This window comes from Aethalodelphis obliquidens, unplaced genomic scaffold, assembly GCF_003676395.1.
Source record: "Aethalodelphis obliquidens isolate GAN/ISIS:26980383/991018 unplaced genomic scaffold, ASM367639v1 scaffold42, whole genome shotgun sequence".
NCBI lineage: Eukaryota > Metazoa > Chordata > Mammalia > Artiodactyla > Delphinidae > Aethalodelphis > Aethalodelphis obliquidens.
In genome coordinates, this window is record NW_020837986.1 from 15138544 (window position 1) to 15163447 (window position 24904).

The following is a 24904-nucleotide window of genomic DNA, read 5'->3' on the forward strand; positions in this document are numbered from 1 at the left end:
CAGAGAGGAATCTCGCTAAAAGAGCCCACTTGCCCAGGGAGGCCCGGACCCTTCCCTTCGGGTTTCCTGGCCACAGCCCCTCTTCTACTCCCTCTCCTCCCCGTGAGCTTTTCCAGGCGGTACTGAAGTCCTTCCTACACACACGCTATTTTTGTACCATCACTCTCTCCTTCCTCCCCCCTTCCCCCTACCTTCACTTACTTCCTGCTTTTCCTTCACCTCGGCCCAGCTCTGAAAGAATCGGGGCCCCTCTGGCCCTCACCCACCCCGAGAGGGGCCTTCGGCTTTCGGGCACAGGAGCAGGGCCACTGGGGAGGGGCGAAAGGCAGGCTCCCCCTTCATTCACTCCCCCGCTCCTTCGCCGCCTCCAGCCTCCCGCGGCCGGAGTCCGGAGGCGAGGGGAGGCCGGCCGCAACTTCCCCAGTCCACCTTAAGAGGACGATGTAACCGGCTCGCGGCGCTGACCTTAGAAAAACAAGTTTGCGCAAAGTGGAGCGAGGGGCCCGGGCTCTGGGCAGCTCCGGCGACTCTTCCACCGTCTCGCAGCCCTCGCCGGCCCGGCGGCGCAGGTCCGAGCCCGGCTGGCCGAGGGAGGGGGCGAGGGGGAGGCGGTTCGGGGCCCGGGGCCGCCGCGCGGGCTTCTGAACTGGCATATTGTCGGAGCCCGGGCTCGTCCAGTCCTGAGCCGAGAGGGGCGCCCCCGGCGGGGGCCGCAGCCTGGGCCCGGGCCGGTGTGCGGGGGTGCCGGGGCCGCGCGCGCCGCCCTCCCTCCCGGGGCGCGCAGCCGGCGGGCGTTCGGCTGAGGTGCCGGCCGGGCTGGAGCCCCGCAGCTTCCCGCGCGGCCGGCGGGAGGAGGGGGAGGGGAAGGAGGGCGGGGGCCGTGGCCGGGACTGTGAGCCAGAGGAGGCGAGCCACGGCGCCGCAAGGAGCCCGGGCGGGGCAGGTGGGCAGCGGCGGGGGCGGCCGGGCCCGCTGCCCCTCGCCCTGCCCTCGCGTCGGTCCTCCCTCTCCCGCGCTGTCTCGATCTGCGCGCCGCCTTGCTCACTCCGAGCTCGCTCGCTCGCTCGCTCTCTCCCCCTCTCTCGCCTCTCTGTGTCTCTGGCTCTCTGCCTGGCTCCCTTGGGTCTGTTTCCCTCTCCTGCCGCTTCTTTCGGGCCGTCCCTGGCTTCGTTTCTCGCGTGCTTGGGGTCTCTCCCCCTCTCCGCCTCTCGATCTCTCCGGGGGGCGGGGGGTTCTCCTAAAATCGCGGCGCTAACGGCGGCTCCTAAGCCGCTCCAGGCGCCCGTACCGGGGAGGGGGGGGACCCGGCCGCGAGGAGAGGAGAGGGGGGAGCCTTAGTCATTTCCCCGCTCCAGTCCGCGCCCGCCCGAGCGCGCACTCACGGCCGCTCTCCCTCCTCGCTCCGCAGCCGCGGCCCATGGAGCCCGCCCGCCCGGCCCCCGGCCGCCTCAGGCCGCTGCTCTGCCTGCTGCTCGCTGCGTCCAGCGCCTGGTCAGGTAAGCACCCCCACCCCCCACCGCTTCCGTCCCCAGATTGCGGGTTCAGGCCTCTCAGACCGCCACTCGGCTAATGTCGAGCAGTATGGGGGAGAGGTGCCCGTAACCAGGGTTACAGATGCGGAAACTGAGGCCCAGAGAGGGACAACGACTTGCCCAAGGTCACACAGCCAAGGATGGAACACAGTCTCTCTCGACTCTGACTGTGCGACACTATGCTGGGCACCAGGACAGACCCAGATGAGTTGGTTCACCAGCCGCTGCCCAATCTGTTGGCGGAGGCAGGCTGTCAGAAGCTTTCAGAGCAAGGCGCCCCTGGCTTCTCTAGAAGCTCTTATGTTTTCCACATGTTTGACTTCAGGGTCTAAGAGAAGGGGCAGAGGTCCTTCCAGTACTGACGGGATGGAACAGAAGCAGGCTGTTGCAATTAGGGAAGAGTGAGCTATCCCTCTTGTGCGCAGAGTAAAACAGTGTTAGTATGGGGGAGAGAGAGGAAGGGAGGCCAGGGTAACCCTGGGGTGAGCTGCTGCAATCCACAGATCCTGATGTGGAAACACGGCGGATTGTCCCCGTGGTTGCCAAAGCCTCTTGCTGGATGGTCGTGCTCCCTGCTGCTCTCCGGCCCCTCCTCCTTCCTCCTCCCTTCCCCAGGCTTCCAGGCAACTCCCTGCAGCTCAGGTGCTCTGTGGGGCTGTTACCTGTGGCTCTGAGCGTGTCTTTTTGTTGGCCTACATCAAACACCTGGCTGTATCCAGCAGGCGGGCTCAGAAGTCTACCGTGTGTTCGCCAAGGGGTGAGGTCACCATTCAGGAGCCCTGCTTCTTAAAGGGGTTTTGCAGCACCCTGAGTATCCTGGGAGGGGGTGGGGGGTGGAGAAACTGCGTTAAAGGAGTTGTTGGAGGGAGAATGGGGATCTTGTTTTTTTGGCTCCTTGAAGCCGTGTTGTCAGCAGAGGGGTCTCTGCACCTCCCCTCCCCTGAGGAAGGAGGTAAAGATGAGCTCAGTATGCACCTCCCCCCTCCTGCATTTGCCTAGAGACTGGTAACCATCTGATAGCTGTGAGAAACGGAGAACTAGCAAACAGTGGGTGGAGGGAGTAGTGGGGGTGGACAGCAGCTTCTCTCTGCCCCACAGTTTCCCCTGATCCCCGGAACCCACGCAGCCATCCCCCCACCTCCCCTCTCCCAGTCTTTCAATTACAGTTGGGTCCTCGCTGGACAAGAGGAGGTCCTGATAGATTTCATGGCTCTCTGGTGAGCCAGTGGCATCTCCGATCTACTCCTTCCTGCCTGAGCCGGCCATTTACACCCAGCAAAAGTCCGAGGCCCTGCCCTGCCGTCCTTCCTGGCCTGGAAGTGCACGAGGGTCTCTCTCAAGCGCTTAATTTTCCTGAAGCAGGGAACTGGGTCCAAGTTAATTTCTAAATGTCTATTCCAGACCCTTCTCTAACCAGGACCCCGTGGTTCCATCCCTGGCAAATGAGGGGTGATGCTGATTAATGAGTGGGCAGCTGCCTTTCCCAGGGCTACCTGGGAACACCAACACCCTTCTCGGGAGGAAATTCTCCCCGTTTTGCCTATAAAAACAATCTATAAAATGGTAAAGTTTAGGCCATAAAACTTCTGTTCCAATCCATTCAGTATCAATAGCCTGAAAAAGTGGGAGCAGCAGACGGGCAAAGATTAACTTGGAAATAAATAAATCTTAGGAGGTAAGAATAAACTTCTTGGTTGAGGGTGGTGGGGAGGGGGTGTCACCGCCAGAGCTCAAGCATCCCAGCATCCTTCACTCGGTTCTACAGGGTCCCGGTCACCCTCGCCCGTGGCATGGAATTCACCTGGTCTGGCTGAAGGATGGGCCTTCAGACCCTTCTCCCAGGGCTCCAGGCATGGGCTTTATGACCAAGCACAAGAGAGGCAGGACAGAAGGGCAGGAAGGTAGAAGGAGGCAGTTGTCCAATTTTCTAAGAAAATGGATTTGTTTGCGAAACTCAAATGTCAGGCTTAGGAAGACAGCTTTGGATTGAATGACTACTAGTGTCTCTGGCAGAACTGTCAGCCTGGGCAGTGTCACATGACTGCTGTGGCTTCACATGATCACTGTTTGGAGGGGGCTGGTCATGGGAATTATCTTGGTTGGGGGAGACAGGGAAAGAAGTTTCTAAAGATTGCTCTCAGCACAGATGCTGCCAAAGGGAAATTCTGAAAAGAGGCGGCGAAGTCACCAACCTGTGTTCTTGGAGCCAACGTGAGGCCTGTTTCCTCAAACAGCTTCACCGAGGGAGATTGTGAGGCTGGCAGAAGGGCAAGGGGCCGGGGTGGGGACAGCTGGGCAGCCGGATTCTGCAGCACAGCAGCGGTGCCTGACACTGAGCCTGCAGGCTCCTCACTTTGGCCCCACCTAGGTCTGGCGACCTCTGGGACCCCTGCTGAACAGACTTCAGATAAACCCCCATTCACTCCTCGCTCTGACTTGGAGAAGGCCAGGCCAAAATGGGGGTCAGGCTTTGGGGGACAGCTGGCCCTCTGCTGAACCTCTCACCTGTCGGAAGAGGGTAGCATGCTGGTGACTCCTCTGTACTTCCCTAAGTGGTGAAGTTCATCTCACTTCCTGTTTCACAAGAAGAGAAAGGGGGGCGGAGTGCTTGGCCCCAAAGAACTCAGTCTGTGGAAGGTCCTTTAAGGCCTTGGTGTTCTCTGGGTACTTTCTTGCCATTAATAATTCCTTTACCAACCCTGTGGAGACTCGTGGTGTGATTCATCCAGCACGTATGAAGTCCTGATGGGAACCGTGTGTTGAGAGAAGGGAGGAGAACCAATGTTCCTTGAATGTTACCTGTATTCCAGGCTGTGTGCTGAGCGCCTCATCTGCGTAATCCCATCAATCAGCGAAGCAAAGCATGAGTTGGCTGTTATCCCCATTTTGCAGATGAGGAAAATAAAGTCCAGAACTGGGGAAGTAACCTGTCCAAGCAGTAAGTGGTAGGGAGCCTGGATTTTGAATCCTGGCCTCATGGCTAGGCAGCCTTTGAGGGAGGAAATTCAATGACTTAATCAGGGTTACTTAGTCTAAGCTGAAGAGAACCAGAGGGGCCCCCACCCAGCTCAGACAGAGGTTTGTGGAAGGGTTCCTTCTGGGGCAGAAGTTGTTAACTGAGCCATGGTCATTTCTCTGAAAGCGCCCAGAGGATGCAAGCACTGGCAGCCCCTTGGTCCTCATAAACGACAGCTCTGGGAGCAGTGTGGCTCCCATCAGAGCCCCCGATCTGGACAGCCGAGCTCTGGAGGCCCCAGAGCTGGAATCTTCCTCCCTGCATCTTCCTGGTGCCCTTTGCGACAGATGGAGAGGGGGTGTGTGAGAGGAAGGCAGTCTAAAACTGTTGTACAGATCCCACACACGCTCGCTTGCTGCTTCCAATGGCTCCGTGCGACAGATTATTTTCTTATTTGTAGTCCTGGACTGATGGAAGGTGCCCCCCGCTCCGCCTCTTTTTAATGTGCTCAGATTTCTGGTCTGTCAACACAATTCTAATCATGTCACTCCCCTGCTCAAAACTGTTAAGTGGGTCCAAGTTTTCTTTTTTTAAAAAAAAAAGCCTACAACAAGGCCTGGGCTCCCTCCCTGACAGGCCCTATTCCTCAGCTACATGTTTTCCAAAGAGCTGACCTGTTGAGATGCTTCTAAACGACCAGGCTTCCTCCCTGCAGCCAAAGCTTTCCTGGCAGCTCAAGTGCATTGGCATCTAAGAGACCCTGAGAAGGCCTGCAGTTGTAGAAGCCCCAGCCAGGCCTTGTTTGCTCCAGGGTTCCCTAGACATATGAACAAGAAGCATTGGGTTTGTTTAATGCCCATTAACACGCGGCCTAACCCAGTTTGGTAAATGCCTTCGTACAAATCCACACCCTCAGCTGAACTTTCTCATCTCTGTGCCTTCACTTATGCTGTTCCTGCCACCAGAGATGCCCTTCCCTGTACGTCCCTATCTTCATATGTCGGAATCCTACTCAGCCTTCCATTTGTGCTGCCTCACGTTCCGTGGGATCTCTTCCTCCTCTGAACGTTCACCCCAGGATTTATCTAAAGCTACTTATCACTTTCCCTTTGCTTTATCACATATGAGTGCATGTTTTAACTCTGGTTCACATAGTGGTTCTGCATTGTAGCCTCTCCACATACAGACACAGCATACCCTACTTGGACAATTTATTGAGCTCTGTGTTTCGGTTTCCTCACCTGTAAAATGAAGTTGACATCAACAACTGTATTTCAGACACTAAGTCAGCCAACCCATGTATAACACTTGAAGCCACGCCTGGCAGGTAGTAAGTGCTCAGTACCAGTTTACTGCACGTTACGTTCAACCAGTGTTGTAATCGTCCTTGTTTCGTTCTTTGGGTATTCTCATCTATGGGAGTGGGACTGATGTTGGAAAGCACCCAGCACAGCTCCTTGCACACAGTAGGTGCTCACAGAACAACAAAAGCTGTTGAGAGTGAACACGAGATTGGCACTTTTCCCTGTGGCTTTTGTGCGGTTGGGGAGGACAAGTTGCGCAGAGACCGACCAGCTGGTGTGATGGAATAGTTACTGGGACTGAGCGGCCACCGTGGGCACAGCCTGCCTCTAGGTGTCTCTGTCCGGATCCACAGGGCTGGAATTGCCGATTCCTAGACCAGGAAAGCAGGAGGGGGCCTGAGAGAGCCATCAGTCAGCACCTCTTTGTGCAGCTGAGAAAACTGCAGCCCTGAGGGAGGAAGGGACCGGCCAGGCTCACACAGCAGGTCCCTGGCAAGGCCTGGGTGGCATGCCAAGCCCCCTGTCATCCAGGCCAAGGCTCTTTAAAACTGAGCTGTGCTGGAAGTTTCCATCGTTAAAGCTAGAAATCTGACAGGATCCCAAATTCCCTGGAAAATACCAAAGTAATAATAATGGGAAACATTGTTTCTGGCCACTTACTGGGCTCAGCACTGGGCATGTATGATCCCAGTGGGACTCACAGTTACCCTGGGTGATGTGCATGGTTGTAATCAAATCCATCTGACCAGTGAGGAAACTAGGCTCAGAGAAACAGAGCAACTTGCTCAAGGCCACACAGTAAGTGGCAGAGTCAGGATGACCATAGCACCCATGATGTACGCTCACTAGGCGTCACCTCGCCCTGACAGGTAGAAACACTGAGGCCCTGGGGTACTGGCGTCCTGCCCTCTTGGCACTCCTCGCATATTTCTGTCAATCAGTGTATCCTTCTGGGAGGCAGAGGCGGCGGGTGTTCCCAAGATGTGTTTCTGTCCCGTACTGAAGAAGGAATCATCTGTTTTCACAACTGAAACTGCTTTTCTGTTAACTTGGGCGTTCCTGGGACAGGTCTTTTGATGGAGCCCTCCGCAAGGTGGATTTTCCCTGCCAGGTGTCCTGCCAGGCCCTCGGTCCAGAGAGATGCAGAACAGCTGAGGTGGAAGCTGGCCATTCTACAGAATTGGTTCTTTGTGTCTGTGAGATTTCCTGGCACGTCCGACTGGGGGCGCAGAGTGTGAGATGGCTGCAGAGTAAGCCAGGAGCTGAGGGAGATCAGGTGCCCAGATCAGGGGGAGATTGGAAGCCAGGAGTGAGGGATGAGCCTTTAGGCTAGGGGCCCGGAGCCGGAGCGTGTGGGTGACGATGCCACGGTGGGTTCTAGTGCCCTCATTCTTCAGAGCCCACATTGTCCTCCAGAAGTGGCGGCCCATGCTGGAAAAAAGTAGTGCATGGTGTGCTAGGGACTAGCTGAGCTGTGAATGTGTGCTGCCTCTTCCTTATCTTTTTATTTTGGAAAATTTCAAACATTTGCGAGATGAGGAATGGTGTGAGGAACCCCAGCTTCAACAGTCATCGGCCATTCCTGTTTCACCTGCCCCTCATTTTTCTGGGGGTGGGGGAGGAGGGAGGATTGTCAAGCAAATGGTAGACATCAGGCATCACTTCATCCATCAATGCTTGGATGTGTGCCATTGTCTAATCCTTACACTGAGCCAAAAAGCATAGAATCCTTCATCCCCATTTTATGGGTAAGGAAACTGAGATTCCCCAAAGCTGAGTTGGACTCCTCCCAAGGCCACATAACCAGTGAGAGTTAAATAAAGCTGGATCCAAGGCTTGGTTTACTCGACCATTTTTCTGTCCTTATTATGGTCATTTTAATCACAAATATTCATTCAACAAATATTTTTGAGCATCTGTGTGCCAGAGGTGGCTCTAGGTGCTAGGGATACAACTGCAAACAGACAAAAATACCTGCTCTCATGGCACTGACACTAGTGAGGAAGGAAAAACAGACCCAAGTAAACATTATGTCAGGTGGAGACAAGTGCCGTGAAGAGAACTAAGGCAGGTCGAGGGAATAGAAGGTTGAGTGGGGAGAGAGGGAGGGCATCTCTGAGGAGCAGAGGCCTGCATAAAACTGAGGGAGCAACCATGAGAATATCAGGGGAAGAGCAGGCCACACAGAAGGAGAAGCAAGTGCAAAGGCCCTGAGGCTGGGATGGGTTAACTGTGTTCCAGGAATAGCCAGTGAGTCTGGACTTAAGGGAGATAGGCAGTAGGGGAGTTAGGAGAGGTCAGGGCCAGACCAAGTAGGATCTGGTTCACTGAGCACTTGACATTGAACATGTGAGGTCATGTGGTATGATCACTACTCTGTACATCATCTCATTTAATTCTCACCACACAGTTCTGTAAGATGGGAACTGTTATTATACCATTGGACATATGAAGAAAGAGAGATTCAGAGAGGTGAAGTGACTTGCCTAAGGTCTTATAAGTGCAGAGGTAGGATTTGCGCTCAGACAGCTTATAAGTGCAGAGGTAGGATTTGCGCTCAGACCACTAAACACTGTAGTATCCTCATCACTGCTTTCCTGTTTTCACTCTTACCCCCTCCAGTTTCTTTACCCATAGCAGCTGGAGTGAATCAAATCCTCTTTGTCCTTCTCCAAACTTTTCAGTGGTTCCCACTCTGCCCTTAGAATAAAATCAAACTCCTTACAATGATCCATGAGACATGGCATTTTCTGGACCACATCCATCTCTCCAGCCCCAACCAGTACCACACTTGCCTTCCTCCATGGGCTTCAGCCACAGCAGTCTTCTTTCTGGCCTTCATATGCACCAGCTGCTTTCCTACCCCAGGGCTTTTGCACTTGCTGTTCTCTCCTATTGGAACACCTTCCTTGGTCTTTGCATTCTTCAGGTTTCAGTTGCAATCTCACCTCCTCGGAGATGCTTTTTACAACTGCCCCATTCTAAAAGTGGTTCTGCTTGTTATTCTCTATCGTGGCACCAAATTCGTTTGCACTCCTAACCATTTCTATATTTGTTTAATTATTTCAGCCCTGTCTCTCCCACTAGAATATAAGCTACATGAGAGTAGGAACTATGTCTTATTCACTGCTGGGCCTCCTGGGACCTTACACAGGGCCTGGTAACAGTAGGCAGATTAATACATATTGGTTGAATGAAGAAAGACACTCATTTTAAAAAGGGAGCTCAGAGCCATGAGGTCACACAGGCAGTAACCCTGGTTGGAAAGCAAACCTGTGCTCTAACCATTACACAGCCCTACCTCTGTAACGGGGGCCATGACCACACTGCAAATCCCTGCCTATCGTGCTGAAATAGGGATCCCTAAAATATCAGGAAGCACAAAATATCAGTGCCAGCTGGGATGGAGGTAGGGGCCCAGAAACCCTGGGATTGGTACTTAAACTCTGGCTATATAGAACAGCTTGCCCCAGTGTAGACACCCTGGTGAACGAGCAGGCAAACCATGAAACATGACACAGTTCGTGCTACGCCCTTTTGGCCTTGATTTGGTTTGGAGGGCCTGACTCGGTGCCAGCCTCCCCCAGTGGGTCCTTCATTGCACAAGGCTGTGTGGTGCAGTGGGTGAAGTTGTGGGTGGAGTCAGACTGCTCCGCAGCCCTGTGACCTTGGCCAAGTGGCTGTACCTCTCTTAGCCTCAGTCTTGCCCTCTGTGAAGTGGGGGTGATGACAGCCTGTGTTGCCGGGTCCCTGTGGAGGCTGGTGAAGCCTGTCGTGCTCCTGATAATACCCGTGCTCAATGCTCATTAACCATCATTACTATTACTGTTATCTCTGTGTGGTCACCATTTTATGGTTGGAGCTCTACAGAGCAGGTGGAGGTCCTGCTCCATCACTTACCAGCCAGGACTTGGAACTCACTACACTGCCCCTCTGGGCCTCAGTTTCCCCTTCTGTGAAGTGGAGGCTCAGCTTGGCTGCTCTCCTGCTGGTCCCTTCCAGCTCAGATGCTCCAGCCAGGATGCCTCTCTCAACCTTCATCTTGATGGTACCCCAGACCCCCTCTCTAGCAGGGGAGGCAGTGGAGAGGTACCCACTTTGGGGCACATTCCTGAGTGAATCCAGCATGTGCCACTTCTTGGCTGTGTGCTCTGGAGCAGGTGTCTTGCCCTGCTCTGAGCCTCAGTTTCCTCATCTGTAAAACGGAAATGCTACCACTCTTTCCTCCTGCACAGGGACTGTTGAGGGTTAAGGGAATTAAGAGCTGTGGAAAGTGCTTTTGTGAACTGCAAAAAGCACTATAAAAGGCATCAGCGGATAGTGTCAGCTTGGGGAAAAATCTTGTCCGGAGACTGTCTGCTGTGGGCAGCAGAGTGTGCTGAAACCTTGGCAAATGTCATTTAATAAATGTGCGTTCCTTTTAAGGGGGCCGTTATCTCAGCTGGGAAAACGTGTGTACGTCCTTGATAGCCTGAGAATCCAGAATCCTGAGCCAGAGGGGACCCAGTCACAGGGGGAAGAGATCGCACGTGACTGACCTCAGCGTTTTGAGTCCTGCCTCTCAGGGTCTCAGCTTCCTTACCTGTAGGAAGGGGCTGGTGACAACAGCACTTGCTTCACTAGGCCGTCATGACAGTTAAATAAATGAGGGCTCCCTGTTATGTGACCTCATCCACACGTACCCATGAGGCCGTGGCCGGGCAGCACCAGGGCCTGTCCTAGAGTAACATCTGGGCCTGGAGGTTGGAAGGACACCCTGGGTGCTCAGCCTCTCCAAGCCTCACTTCCGGTCCTCAGCTTCTCCCTCTGCAAAATGGGGAGGTGGGAAGGAGGTCCTTAGGTTGTCAAGGAAGTGGATGGTGGGTGTTAGTGCCCCTGCATGCTCTCCCAGCCTCACCTGGCCCCCACCAGGCCTGGCGAATATGAAGGGTGCTTACAGCACACACGTATCCATAGTTCTTTCCCTGCTGCTTTGCAAAGAGGGCTGCGCAGCGAGCATTTCTTCATTGCCTCCAGATCCCGTCTAAACCTAGCAAATGCTCACCAGGGCTCTGACCCTCCCTGCCCCCCCGGCCTCCCGCCAGCAGCGCATATAGCCTGCCCACAGGTCCAGCTCCAAGTGGTCCTGTGCAGACATTGGGGCAGAGCTAGTTCTGCCTCAGAGAGAATCCTTAGCTTCTCAGGCTTAAGGCTGGGATCCTCTGTCATCCTCTTCATCCTTAAATATCCACTGCATGGTGACACTGCCCTGCACGAGCGCTTCCTCTGTGCCAGGAGCAGCACTGAGCTCTTTACACACATTAGCCTGTTTCATCCTAGAAGAGCCCTAGTGTTATTATTATTATTATCATCATCATCATTCTCATTCTACAGATGAGAAACCAGAAGTCCAAAGGGGTTAAGACACTTCCTGTGGTCTCATGAGTGGCAGAGTTAGAATCCAAACCAGAACATGCATTCAACGAATGCCAGGCACTGGTATAAACCTGAAGGAAACTGCAGGGAACAAAACGAAATCCCTCTCAGAGGGCTTATAAGTAAATCTAGGGTAGGGAGATAGATGCTGATGAAATTGACAAACGCTTGTCATAGGTCAGGTGATATGTATTGTAGATACAGGGTGATATGTGTTGTAGAAAAACAAAGCAGAGCAAGGGACATCGAGGGGGGTAGTGTTTTATATACCACACCAAGGAAGGCCTCTTAGGCCAGAAGGAGGTGAGGCACCCAACATGCAGATATCTATGGGATGAGAGTGCCAGGCAGAGAGAATGGCAAGTGCAAAGGCCCTGAGGTGCGTAGAGAATCTGGCATGGTTGAGAGCAAGACTGCAGGGCCCTGGGGGCCACCGCAAGGATCCTGGGCCTCACTCTGAGTACAGTGAAGGGTGCAGGAGGGTTTTGCACAAAGGAATGATGTTACCTTAGGTTTTAGAGGCTCCTCTGGCTACAGGGAGGATACATGTTACACAGAGGTGAGGTGGAGCAGGGAAGCCGGTTTGGAAGCTGAGATGAGGATCTAGGTGAGGGACGGTGGTGCAGTAGAGGTGGTAGGGAGAGGTCAGAGCCTGGCCAGATCTTGGAAGGTGAGGCAGCAAGCTCTGCTAAGAGCTGGCTGTGGGTCAGGAGAAAGATGGGAGTCGAGGAAACGTACAGATCTCAGGCCAGTTCTTCCAACCACTGAACATTTGGCCTTGGGGAGAGAGACGATGGTACCCCCTTGTTTACAGGTGAGAAAGTGGAGGCTTAAAGAAAAGTGACTTTACCAAGTCACTCCACTAGGGCTGACATATAAAGGTCTTCTGGCCCCAGAACCCAAGCTATGGACTGTCCTGGCACCTTAGGAGTTTACCTGCTGCATGGAAGGGGCTACCAGTGTCTGCCCTTTCCCTGCAAGGGTATGGACAGTACCCAGTTCTCTGAGTTGCCTGGAGTGGGGGTGAAGGAGAAAGTACCCTGGGCCCACTGGGCCCTCCCCCACTTTATTCACAAGGCCATGTGTATCCTCTTTTGTGCTGGTTCCAAGGCAGGTGCTAGTTTCCACCGCAGAACCTGGGACATCTCCACCCAATGGGTACCAGTAGACTGCTCCCAGTGATGACCTGCTGTTCAGATGGTAACTGAAGCCATCCTTTCAGGTGCTAGGTTAGCCCAGTCCCTAGCCCTTCCCCAGCTTGCTCACAGCCATTGAGCATGTCCCAAAGACTGTGCCCTGGTCCCTGAATTGTGCCAAGCCCTTTTCTCTCCTCCTCACCTTTGTGCAGAGGAAGAAAAGTTCCACCTTCTTGAATGCCTTCCCTTCTCCCCAGCCTCTGTCAGCTTTCAAGATGCAGCTCAGGGACCACCGCCTCCAGGATGTCTTCTCAGATCTCACCCCTCTTCCAATACCCTATCCCCAAGCCTCTTCTTGCTCACTGATCACCCTGCACACGATCGTTGCCTGTGTCCGGGACTCTGCCCCACATGGTGGGGAGCCGTCTTACTTGGCTCTGTGTCCTGTGGCATCTAGGACAGGGCCTAGCCATAGAGTGAGGTTTGAAAGGGCATGAATGAATCGTTCTGACTCCAGAGGAACATCAGTGCCCCAAGCTCCCCAAATGGGAACTGCAGAGTCTACACAGCCATCACCCATGCAGCCCCCTCCTGAATGCATCCTGGGGACCGTCTGCCCCACCCAGGGTCATGAGCTTCAGCAGGGCATTTCCAGGCTGGCTTCTTTACCACTGTGCCCTACGGCTAGCACCCAGTCAGTAGGTGCTCAGTAAAGGTTTGAGTCTCTGGTCAAGGGCAGGACCCTGTGCCAGGGGCCATGCAGCACTTTCCCACCAGGAGCCAGATTTGAGGGAAGCATCTCCCCTGCCCTCCTTCCTCTCTCACCACCCTGTATGTGCCAGGCATGTTCACCACTGGGTACACTCACACACTTGGGTGCATGGACACACGGTGAACACAGACAGTGGTCTCCACACACGCTGGGCCCCTGCTCCCCAGCACTTAAAGCACACACACCCTCACGTTCACACTCATGTATACACCATTTCCATCGCACACGTGCCCTCCCTGCGCGCGCACACACACACACTTGTGCGCACATCCCGCTCCTATCCTCCCCTACCCACACACATAATCTATGCACCCATATGCTCACACCCCTCCCCGATATCTGTCCACACCTTAGGTGCAGACAGACCCTCTCATGCCACCAACAGGTTCACACCCACATTCAGATACCCTCCTGGGCACAGTTCATGCCCCCCTCCTGCCCCTGGTCCCTGGTCCTCTTCTGACACACTTCTGAGCTGCACCAGAGCACGTTCCTGCACATACGAGCATCTTGTGCACATGCCCACCCATGCACATGTGTGTGAACACTTGTTCTTGGCGCACTTGTGCACTCGTGTACCCACTCCTGCATCTGCCCTCTTTCACTCCTGTGTGCATACTCCCATCCACACTCCTGCACTACACACTCTCGTACAGAGACATCAAAGCTACCAAAGGCAGCACCTGATGAGTGCTGCTGTGTTGGGGGAATAAACCAGCAGCCCCCTGAGGATGGCCGAAAACGATCGAGGTCAGGAAAGGGGGATGCTGAGCTGTCCCAGCTGTGGGGGCCGCGGTGGATGCCATCTTGGGATGCTGAGCCCTGGGCACTGCCAGACCTCCGGCCATAGCCTCCCAAGCCCCGGGCTCCTTGAGTTTGTGGAAATCTGAGGAGTAACCTCCAGCCTGTCCCCAAGACCCCTGCCCTGGTGACCCACTGCTTCCAGGAGCAGGCAGGCTCCCATGCAAGTGGCAGTGAGCACCCATCAGGGAAAGGCTGGCTCTTGGGAAATGTGCATTTCAGCTTTGCCTCTGCATCTTTATGAAGCAGGAGGAATCACACCCAGAGATCACAGTGGCCTTGTTTCCCTCCCGGCAAGTTTCAGTTCTAAGTTGATTTGTTTGTTCCATTAGAAAAGCACCCATGCTTATTTTTTCACTTCTGATGAAATTGTTTTCATCTTTTCTTAATCTCAAAAACTACACATGATTGTCGTACAAAAAAAAAATCAAATATTTTTCCAAGTCCAATGGTCAGGTTTCAGTCCCCATCTTATTTCATCTCTCGCACCCTCCTTGGCCTATTCGTGGAGGACAAAGTGGGCGCGGTGGGGGGAAGCAAGTCATGGGGAGGGGGCAGGAGATGGGGTCAGAGGTGCCAGCAGGAGTCCCTGTCTAAAGAGTTGAGGCTCAGTCCAAATGTAGCATTGGAGTTGTTTCTTTAAAGTCTGTCTTGTCTGCTCGTGTGCAAGCCCCATGAGGCCAGGACACAGCCGTTCTGCAGCCCTGAGCTGAGGGCCTGGCTCACAGCAGATCCTGGTAATTCATCACTGTCCAGCCATGCTGTGAGCTCCCTGCATCCTGTGGACAGAGTTCCTCGTACAACAAGTACACGGGGCAGTTCCACCCACTGTGCTGACTTCCGTTAGATAACTTACGTGTTTTATTTCATTGCTTAATATTCTTCCAAAAGCATCAAATGTTCACTACAAAAAAGAGAGAGAGACTTCAATATATTATTTGCTATAAAATAGAAAATATGCCTATCCCCGTGTCCACCCTGGTCCACGCTGGTCCCATTTCCCAGTCGTAACTTACCTCAACATCGTGATGTTAATCATTCTAGGCCTTTTCTCTAGACGATTAGATCAGTCAGTCTGCAGACGTTTATTGAGCACCTGTTCTGCGCCAAGCACTGTATTTTCTTATTACCGAATGGGATACTGTAAATATTCTTTAATAGGCATCCAGTTTAGAAAATCTGAAAATACCCAAAATAGAAGGAAAAAAAGGAAAAACCCATTAGATTCATGATCCAAAGAGAGTTGTGTTTTATAGCTTTGTATAGTACCTTGCAGTTGTTCATTTATACGTAGTTTTAGTTTACAATGTCATGATCATACTGAAAGCAGTTTTCCTGCTTTTTTATTGCACAAGTAACACAAACAGAAGACGTAAAAGCAAAATCCCTTGGAAGTCTACTACTCACAGTTAATTACTACTAATCTTTAATATCAGATATACATTTTTTTCAAAACTAGAAGTTTGGGATCACACTGAAAACATCACTCAGGAACTGACTCTGATCTTGTAGTCTATTTCTGTGTCCATAATTATAATCCTTACATGTAGGCTTGGTCATCATGTGAGTTCATCGTCAGGGGATCAGCAGCCTCCTTTTCTTGGAAATTAGAATATTTCCAATTTTTTATTTTTATAACAACACCTGAATGAATGAAGCAAAATGTTTGCGCATATCCTTAGTAACCTGAGTATGATTTTACATATTTATTCACTCATATTTTAACAACATCAGAACGTTGATCACAGTTATCTTTGATGGTATTCTATGAGATTATTATTTTCCTTTTATACTTTTTTGTTTTCTCTAAATGCTTTGCAATAAACAGATTTTATTTGCTAACCACAGTATCATTTAAAATTATGCCATGCAAAAATTTCCAGACTGCTACAGTTTCACAGTGATGGTTTTTTATGGCTGCCTGTAATTCCGTCTAGTGGACAGGCTACTGTTCACTTAACCTTCCTCTGTCATTGGCCACTTGGGTTTTTTTCCCAACTTTTTCAAGATCATTACATGGGAACCCCACTCCATATCTGGGGTCATGTCCTCATGGAACAGCCCAGCAAGGGCTGGAGAACAGGTTTCACACCTGTGGTACCTCCTGCCACACTGCTTTCCCAAAAGGATGCGCCACTCTCCACTCCCACCAGCATCATGTGACGATGCCCAGCTGCCCTCCTCTCCCAGAGACAGTTGAGGCTGCTAAACCATCGCTTTCTCTGCCAGGAGGGCAGGAGAGAGCGGGAAATGAGTTTGTCAGTGATGCCAGCGCGATGACCCCAGGCCCAGAACCGCGGGAGTGATTTTTAACAAGGCCGATTCCCAGAACAGAACCTGCCGAGAAAAAGAAAAGCAAGCAAGCGAGGGAACGACTCTGCTGGAAACACACACACACAAGCAGATTAAAATAATATTTGGCACTTCTGTCGCACTTTTAAAATTCTTCAAACGCTTTATAAACACTAGCTAATTAATTAAGCCTCCTAAATCTGGCTGCAGTTGGTAGAGAGAGCTTGAGAGGAGCTAAAAAAGGCGGGGCGGGGGGGGCGGCCCCACACAACTCCAGATTTTATTGTGGCCTCCTGGCTGTGACTGCAGGCCTCCGGCTGCACAAGAATAGCCCTGCCCCAGCCGCAGGCCTGGCTCCGCACCTCCTCTTCTGCTCCCGCCTCCCTCACCAGCTGCTGCCTCACAGCCCTGTGCGGTGGTATTGATAAGGATAATAATAACCACCATTGACGGCGTGTCTATGGGCCAGGCACAGTCCCGGGCTCCAGGCTCGCCATCTCCCAGACCTGCCTGTGACAGCCCCTTTAACAGATGAAGAAAGAGCCTCAGGGAGAGGATTTGCCCAGGAGCAAGTGAAATCCCTCCTTCCTTCATTAATGCGTTCATTCAACGTGTATTTATCAAGGGCCCGGTGTGTGCCAGGCAGTGTTCTAGGTAGGGGGCTGGAAACACTTCCTTGTGGATCCTTCGTCCTGCTTGGGGGGAACATGACAGTCCAGGGAAAATCAAGTATATAATAATGTATCTGTGGTAATAATGGGAACAGAAACTAAAGTTTAACCAGCACCTGTGCTGCAGGCACTTATGTCCAGCTGTGTCCTCATGACTGTCTCGGGGGTGTGGGTGCCAGTACCCCACTTTGTGGGTGACGGAGTGGAGGCCCAGGGAGGACGGGTGCTGAACTGGCTGAGGGTGGACCGTGTTCTCACGCAAGCCTGCTGGCCCCAGCGCCCGTGCTTCCTGCCGGTGGCGTTTCTAGTCCAGTCTCCAGTGTAGACGCAGCCCTTCGGGAATGGTCCTGCTGGGTGCTCATGGCAGCTCTTGATGCTGCCCGGGATCTCCCGAGGTCCCTGCTTGCCCCTGTGGGCCTCCTCCGTGTGCCTCTCACACACCTGGTCAACAGTTCTACCCCACGCCCCTGTCCTCCGCAGACAGCGGTTTCTTCCCTGCACCATGAGGGTCAGGCTGTCCTCAGGCTGCCACTCTGCATTTCCACTCACTGGCCATGAGAAACGGGCAATCCCTGGCCTGGGAGTCAGGGCTGGGACCACAGGAAGGGGATGAGAGGCCTGTCCCGAGGCCCTGGGCTTACCTGCAGTGAAGGAGTCTGTGGCTGGGTAAATTCACAAGGTCTCTCTCCAGCTCAGCCGGAGGCGAGGGGCTGCTCGGGGCATCACTGCAACCCTGTCCAATGTACAAGGCAAGGTGGCCTCGGTCAGGACAGGACAGGGTCACATCAAGGGTCAGTGGAGCAACCAGGCAGAGACCAGTTGGCCCATCTGCACCTCTGCCAGGCTGCTGCCACTCCGTGTCTCTGTCTTATTCTCTCTTTCCCCCCGCCTCCTTCTCAGTCTCTCACTCCATCTCTGTCTGTCTGCCCCTCCCTCTGCCCGTCTCTGTGGTTCTCTCTCTGTCTCTGTGTGTGCGTGTATGTGTGTGTTTCTCCAAGGTCTTCATGATCTGTCCTTTCCGCCCACCCCACACCTTGTTCAGAATCAAGGCCCTGGCTGCACCTCACTCCGAGCATCTACAGCACCTCTCACAGCATCTTCACCAGGCCTGTCCATCTTCCTCCTGTGTCCCCCTCCCTCTCAACCTCCCCTCCTGGGAGTCCCTGTTCATGTGCCCCAGTCCTCTCCAATTTGGGGCTCGGGTCCCTCCCCACCGCCAGCCTCTAGGACCCCTTCCAGCTGTCCAGCCTGGGAGCCCTGGAGGCCCGACCTGGGTCCAGCCCCTGTGTGTCCCAGCACCCAGCCTGGGCCTGGCCTGAAGGAGCATCAGCGAGATCTGGTGGGAGTGAAGTTTGAGCAGCTGACCCTCCTCATTTATTCATTGTGTGATGACAGTAGCTTCCCCTGTGCCCAGCTTGGTGCTAAGTGACTTCTGCGTGTGATCTCATTTTCTTTTCAGAACACGCAGAGGCCTGGGGGTGGTCTACCCATCTTGTAGATGAGGAAACTGATACTAAAGCAATGCATAATCAGGTCATGGGTGAATAAAAAGTGAGCCAGGTCTCAAACTAGTTCAGATGGCTCCAAAGACCAGACCCTTCTTTTTGACACTGTCCTGGCCTAGGTATGTTGTTTGTTCCTACCAGAGATCCATGGAGACGGGCCCATAGTAACTGACAGATAAGGAGACTGAGGCTCAGAGGGCAGTAAAGGGACCCGCCCAAACTAAAGGTATCGAGCAATGTCAAGTGTGCAGTTGTCGAGCGTACTCACAGGCCTCCCTATGGGATCTTCACGGTCGCCTGAGTGATAGCCAAGGTCACACAGCAATAAGCCTTGAGCCGGGACTCACACCCAAGTCCTTGTACTTCACAAGTCCACGGCCCGGACAAGCCCCAACTGCTGAGTACTTTTCCAGGGCCTGCTTCCTGAGCCAGACCCAAAACAGAATCTAAACTCCTTATGGAGCCCCCCTGCACACCATGCTGCCGCCTACCTCTGAGCCTTTGCCCAGGCTGCTCCCCCTCTCAGGAACACTGTGCCCCTTTCTTTATTCCTGGTAAATTCAGATTTGAATTGAGAGCCCAGTTCTGACTTCCAGAGCAGGCTCAAGTACTCAAACCTACTCTCTGCCACATCATTTAAGCTCTCCGTGCCTCACTTTCCTCTCTTGTATTAGGGTCTCACCTTACAGGCTCATTGTGCAGTTACATGTGATACACGTGCAAGGTGCTGGGTTCAGGTGTGGCTCATGGTGCACTAAGTCAATGAAAACTGTTGTTGATAAACACTTGAGAAAACCTACAGGATCACCTAAGGATGAATAAGTAACTGGATTGTGTTTCCCTCCAGGAGTGGCAGGTGAGGACGAGCTGCAGGTGATTCAGCCTGACAGGTCAGTTTCAGTTGCAGCAGGAGAGACGGCCACTCTGCGCTGCGACGTGACCTCCCTGCGCCCCGTGGGGCCCGTCAATTGGTTCAGGGGCACAGGGCCAGGCCGGGGGTTAATCTACAGTCTCAAAGGAGGCCCCTTCCCTCGAGTAACAACTGTTGCAGATACTACAAGGAGAAACAACATGGACTTTTCCATCCGCATCAGTAACATCACGCCAGCAGACACCGGTATGTACTACTGTGTGAAGTTCAAGAAAGGAAGCCCTGACATGGAGGTTAAATCTGGACCAGGCACTCATCTCACTGTGAGTGGTGAGTATGGCCTGGGTCTCTTTTGTCCCCCTGGTCTGTGACAACAAGTCAACAAGAATGCCCTCCATCCTTTGAGAAAAAAGAAAAAAAAGAAGGATCAAGTGCAGCAGTGGGTGCTTATATCATGATCTGATTTCACTCCCTTTTACAGATCAGGGAAACTGAGGCCTGCAGAGGTTGTGCTACTTACCAAAGGCCCCACAACTGGTAAAGCTGGGAAAAGTCTGGAACCCCAGTCTGCCTGGCTCCACAGCCCTTGCCTTTTCCATCCCGTCTAGCCCTTTGGTTCCAGGGCTGAGGGAACTGAAGGTCTGAGCGACTTGCCCCGTCACAGCCCAGGTATCACCTCCTGCCTCCAGAGAGTGCTCCCCTCAGTGTGGCTGAGTCTTCTCTTTATTCAGCACCTATCGAGCACCTACTGTGTGCAGGCCCTGCTCCAGATGTTGTGGAAGCAGCAGTGAACAAAGCAGACAAGGCTCTTCTCCCATGGAACTTATGTTCTCTCCCCTTCCAAAGAGAAGTCTATTCAGGGCAGGGTTTCTTTATTTCCTCTTCAGAAACATCACACTGAGAAGAAATTCCTAGAGGCATAGGTTCAGTGTTTACTCTGACGGCCCGGGCTAGAGGAGATGCCCAGAGGTTGGGTGTTTCCTGGGGGTCTGTTGGGAAAACCCTCCTGTGATTCAGGGACCGACTCACAGAGTCACTGAAGGCTCCCAGCAGAGCTGGGTCATCTCAGAATGTCCCTCCCCAGGGAAGAGGTTCCCCATGTGGGTGACTTAGGGGCTGCCCCATTGAGGTAGCAAAGGTGCTCATTTAGAGTTTTCTCGCAAGGACCCTGGATCCTCTTCCTAACTCCTGAATCCTGGACTGTGACACAGGGAGGACCTTATACACCATCCAGTGCAACCCACAACGTACACTTGGGGAGCCTGAGGCCAAGACGTGACAGGGACCTAGACCGCAGTCACATGGTCAGTGAGGGAATCCTTCCAGAACCCAATCTGTTTCCAGGCCAGACTCCTTCCTGCACCACCATTGGAACTGGTTTCATGGAAGAGCCTGGCACATAGAGGGGACAAGGTTGAAGCTCCTTGAATTAACCATTGAACAGGGAGCCTTTACATAGGTTTCCCCAAGGTTCAGAATGCCCCTCACATTCAGGCCCTGAGGCCCAAGGTGACTGGGAACCTCTCCCTATTTTTAGCCACAATTCCCTCATTCCATATCAGCACCTGGAGCTGCCCAGTGTTTCAGCAGCTGCAAAGCACTCAGCATATGGAGACAGCGTCTGTCAGTCTTCTGTTGACAAATATCAAGTTGTTCCCAAACTTAGGATATTAGAACAGCACTGCGGTGGATAATCTTGTCCTGCATCACTGTACTCAAGTGGGAGATGCCCGCTGGAGGTGGCATTGCTAGATCATGGACTATGTGTATTTTAATTCGTGTGGATATTGCCAAATTTCCCTCCTAGATGTGGTAGCAATCGAATCTCCCCATTACCCCTGGACGTAGGGAAGGCGCCTTTATCCTGACTTTGCAGCTATTACTAAACTTCCCAGCTGGTGGTTCCTTGCTCAGCCAATCACAGCTAGTAAGTGGCTCCACCACCACTCAGATCTGCTGCCTCCCAGGAGGCTGCTCGTCCTCGTCCCCAGGCCGCCTGCCCAGAGGATTCCCTGGATGAGAAGGGAGCAAGGGGAGGGGACCAGGGAACAGCAGCCTGACAGATGCTGACTCTTCCTCATGGCCTTTTCTCCCTATAACCAGTGCTCAGAAGGAAGGGCTGTCTGTTTTCCCTTCTACAGATAAGGACACTGAGGCTCAGAAAGGGATGTGGCTGGTGAGCAGGTAGGGGAGCCAAGACTGAACCCCCAGCATCCTGACTCACACCCTGCTCTCTGCACCCCCACTGTGCTTGTCAAAGTGTAGAGAAAGCTTCAACCCTCTCCTATAAAATCCTGTATTTTTCTGTTCTTCAGTAATAACTATGAGAAGTCCCGTGTGAGAGGCAGGACTACCTTTACAACCAGATCAGACAGATACTACAGTGTTTTGTGATGTCCTGAACATGTTCCTAAAAGACACACTTAAAAGCACCAGGAGTTTTTCCCTCTGTTGTTGCGATCTTGCTTCTTCACTAGGCCTCATGGGGGAGCAGCTCCGGGAAGTGTAGCGTGAACAGCACAGAGAGGGGCCAGTGCAGTCCCAGCAGCACCATGCACGCCCATTCCTGGCTCTGCAGGCCGAGGATGAGGAGGGGGAGGGCGCTGGGGGCCCTGTGTGATCAAGAGTTCATACTCTAGACACAGGTGTCAGGGGCCCATGTCTTTCCTTGTTGCTACAGGGTCCCCAGGCCTGGGCACTCAGAGGCCACTCCTCCCTGTAGTTGCTTGAAGTCAAGAATCTCAGAGGGAAAAGGGGAGGGTGGTGGTAGTGTGGGGGCTTGTGAAGGTGGGGTGCTTGCTCTGCTGATGGCCATGAAAGCTTGGAGGTGACAGGAAACACTTCTGGAACACAGTGGGCGGGTGAGGAGACAGTCCCTTCATTTCTCTCAGCCTCAGTTTTCTCATCTGTAAAATGGTGATCATCATGGTCTCCTTTCAGGAGAGTTGGAAGGATTTGAGGTGCTCTGTCTAAATCACCAGCAGAGTAGGGGCCCCCCAAATCGAGGTGTTATTTCAAGGCTGTGACCCAGTTCCCTGTGCTGGGTCCCATTTCCTCACGTGTAGAAAGAGGATAATCACACAGCCTTTGCATTACGTCCTGAGGGTACAACGACCTGGTGACAGGACAGCCCCTCAGGGAGCGATGGTGCTGGCCTCCCAGGCTGTGTGATCTTGGGCATATCTCAGTTCCCTCTAGTCCTCAGTCTCCCCATCTGTGCAATGGTGGTAATCACGCTGCCTTTCAGGGGTCTGTGATGACTGAAGAGGATCTAGGAAGCCCTGGATGGAGTGGGTTGGGTGTCACTGAGCTCAGTGCACAGCAGTTGAGAGCCTGGGCCGAGCCCCCCCTGCCTGGGCCTCCATCCCAGCTCTGCCCTGTCCCGGCTCTGGGACCTCTGACAAGTCCCTCCCCACACTGGTGCTCAGTGTCCTCGTCCATCAGTGACAGCACTGCCCTTACAGAGCTGCTGCAGGGACTGAATGAAGGATACATGTCAAGAGCTTAGAGCAGAGCCTGGCACCCGGAACGTGTTCCACCAACGTGAGCTCTGATGTGCTGGAGCCAGAGGACCTCGGATGGGTCACTTTCCCTCCAGGACTAAGTACAACTGGAGTTGGGGTGGGGCTGGGTGCCTTTCAACCTCAGCTGCTCATTTGAGTCACCTGGGAGACAGGGAAGAGCTCCCGTGACCCTATCCCCACCCTAGAAATTCTGATTTAAGTGGCCAGATGTGGGCCTGGGCAGGTGAGTGTTTTAACTCCTGCAGAGGATGCTGGTGCCCAGCCAGGACAGAGGAGCCCTGATCTGCATGTTCTCTGAGATCACAGAGGGAAGGCTGTGGTTTTTCCCTGACGAAGGTGGGTCCCCCGTGGTGCCTGAGTTGTAAGAACACTTCTTCCGGGTGTGGGTGCTTCAGAATAGTCCAGGACAGTGACAGCTTTTAGGAGGCCCAAAGAAGTCAGCCTGAGTGGAGAGGCAGAGACACCGGTGAGCTCATCTGGGCTGAGAGGGGCTTCCTGTGCACTCAGACCACCCTGTTCAGACCCGAGCTTCATCTCTGGGGAAACTTTCCCATATTTTAAACACGTGTGTGTGTGTGTGTGTAAACAGGTGCTAGAATCCCTGTAGACCCTCTCTGCTCAGCCCAGAGCCCTCCTGCCTCAGTACACCGCAGTGACACTGACCAAGTCTAACGTGTTCCCTCCTTTCAAAATGCTTCCAGCTTCTGTAAAGGGCTGACCTGCAGGAAAATGCCTATGATCCCTTGTGTGTTTTGAAAGCCAGTTCCCCCAAATTTTTCCCTGAGGGGATTATTTTTAAAAAGGGGGAGAGAATCATAATTTGGTGGTTTCCTGCTCCTCTATTCATGTGGATTTTTCATGGCAGCTGCAGGGAACAAGATTTGAGACTTTTCTTGTTTTTTCCATAATACTTTTGTTTTGCCTTCTTACTCAGAGAATAAATACATAGTTTCAGACCTAGGAATGACCAGATCTTATGATTAAGATGTTACTGTATTATTGATTAAGCAACTATATGCCAGGCTCTGTGTTTTACATACATCCTCACTCATCTTACCAAGTGGTGCTTTATCCACTTTGTCTAGAATCAGACACTGAGGCTTAAGTAAAGATCAGAGACCCTAAAATCAGTCAGTCCTGTGGGCAGTGAGATGAGCTCTGGCCTTTCCTCGCTGGGTGCCCTTGGCCAGCTGCGTCCTCCCTGAGCCTCATCCCATAAATGGGGCCACTCTCGAGCTTCCCTCTCAGGACTGATGTGGGGAATGAGAGAGCTGAGGTTCCTAGAGGAATCAGCCCAGCACTAGGCTCCCCAAAACTCTCTGTAAGTGCTAACTGATCACAGTGTCTGCTCCCTTTACTTACGTCCAGGATGCTGGTGTTTCTATGACTTGATTTATTCAAGTAACACCTCCTTGCTATGTCCTCAAAATGTCTGATGAGTTTTAGGAAGCAAGTTAAATATTTACAAATGCAAATATTTATAATAGTTGCTGTCTGCCAACTTTTACAGGAGGTGTTACGTAATAACGAACAATTTGGAGACACCCTAGAGGACCCTTCTACAGGGAGAAACTGCCCTCACTTTTTTTTTATATATATAAATTTATTTATTTATTTATGGCTGTGCTGGGTCTTCGTTTCTGTGCGAGGGCTTTCTCTAGTTGTGGCGAGCGGGGGCCACTGTTCATCGCGGTGTGCAGGCCTCTCACTATCGCGGCCTCTCTTGTTGCGGAGCACAGGCTCCAGACGCGCAAGCTCAGTAGTTGTGGCTCACGGGCCTAGTTGCTCCGCGGCATGTGGGATCTTCCCGGCCCAGGGCTCGAACCCGTGTTCCCTGCATTGGCAGGCGGATTCTTAACCACTGCGCCACTAGGGAAGCCCCTGCCCTCACTTTTGATTTGCTGATTTGTGTCCATTTTCAGGACACAAGAGGTGCTTCTGCTGCTTCATAGGCCTGTGTCTATGTCTCTTCTGATTTAATAACAATTAAGAAATTAACCGCCTTTGGTTTCTTAGCACTCAATGATCTTTGTTTCAACCTAAAACTGACCCAGGAGAGGAACCCAGATTCGAAAAACATCCCTTTGCTCCCTTCCTTTCAAATTCAAGGATTGGCACATTAGTC

At 52.8% G+C, this 24904-nt stretch overlaps 1 protein-coding gene across 2 annotated transcripts in view; it reads left to right on the plus strand.

Annotated features, from left to right (window-relative positions):
* The first annotated feature begins 248 nt into the window (after window positions 1–248).
* SIRPA (signal regulatory protein alpha) overlaps window positions 249–24904 on the plus strand; it is a 42921-nt gene continuing 18265 nt past the window's right edge. The window contains exons 1-3 of one of the 2 annotated variants that reach the window (XM_027078721.1): window positions 249–569; window positions 1409–1496; window positions 19232–19501. In XM_027078721.1, coding sequence (XP_026934522.1) covers window positions 1418–1496; window positions 19232–19501 — 349 coding nt within the window. In that variant the 5' untranslated portion in view covers window positions 249–569; window positions 1409–1417. Of the gene's footprint in view, window positions 570–1408; window positions 1497–19231; window positions 19586–24904 lie in introns of both variants that reach the window. The other variant, XM_027078720.1, reaches the window with a different exon arrangement.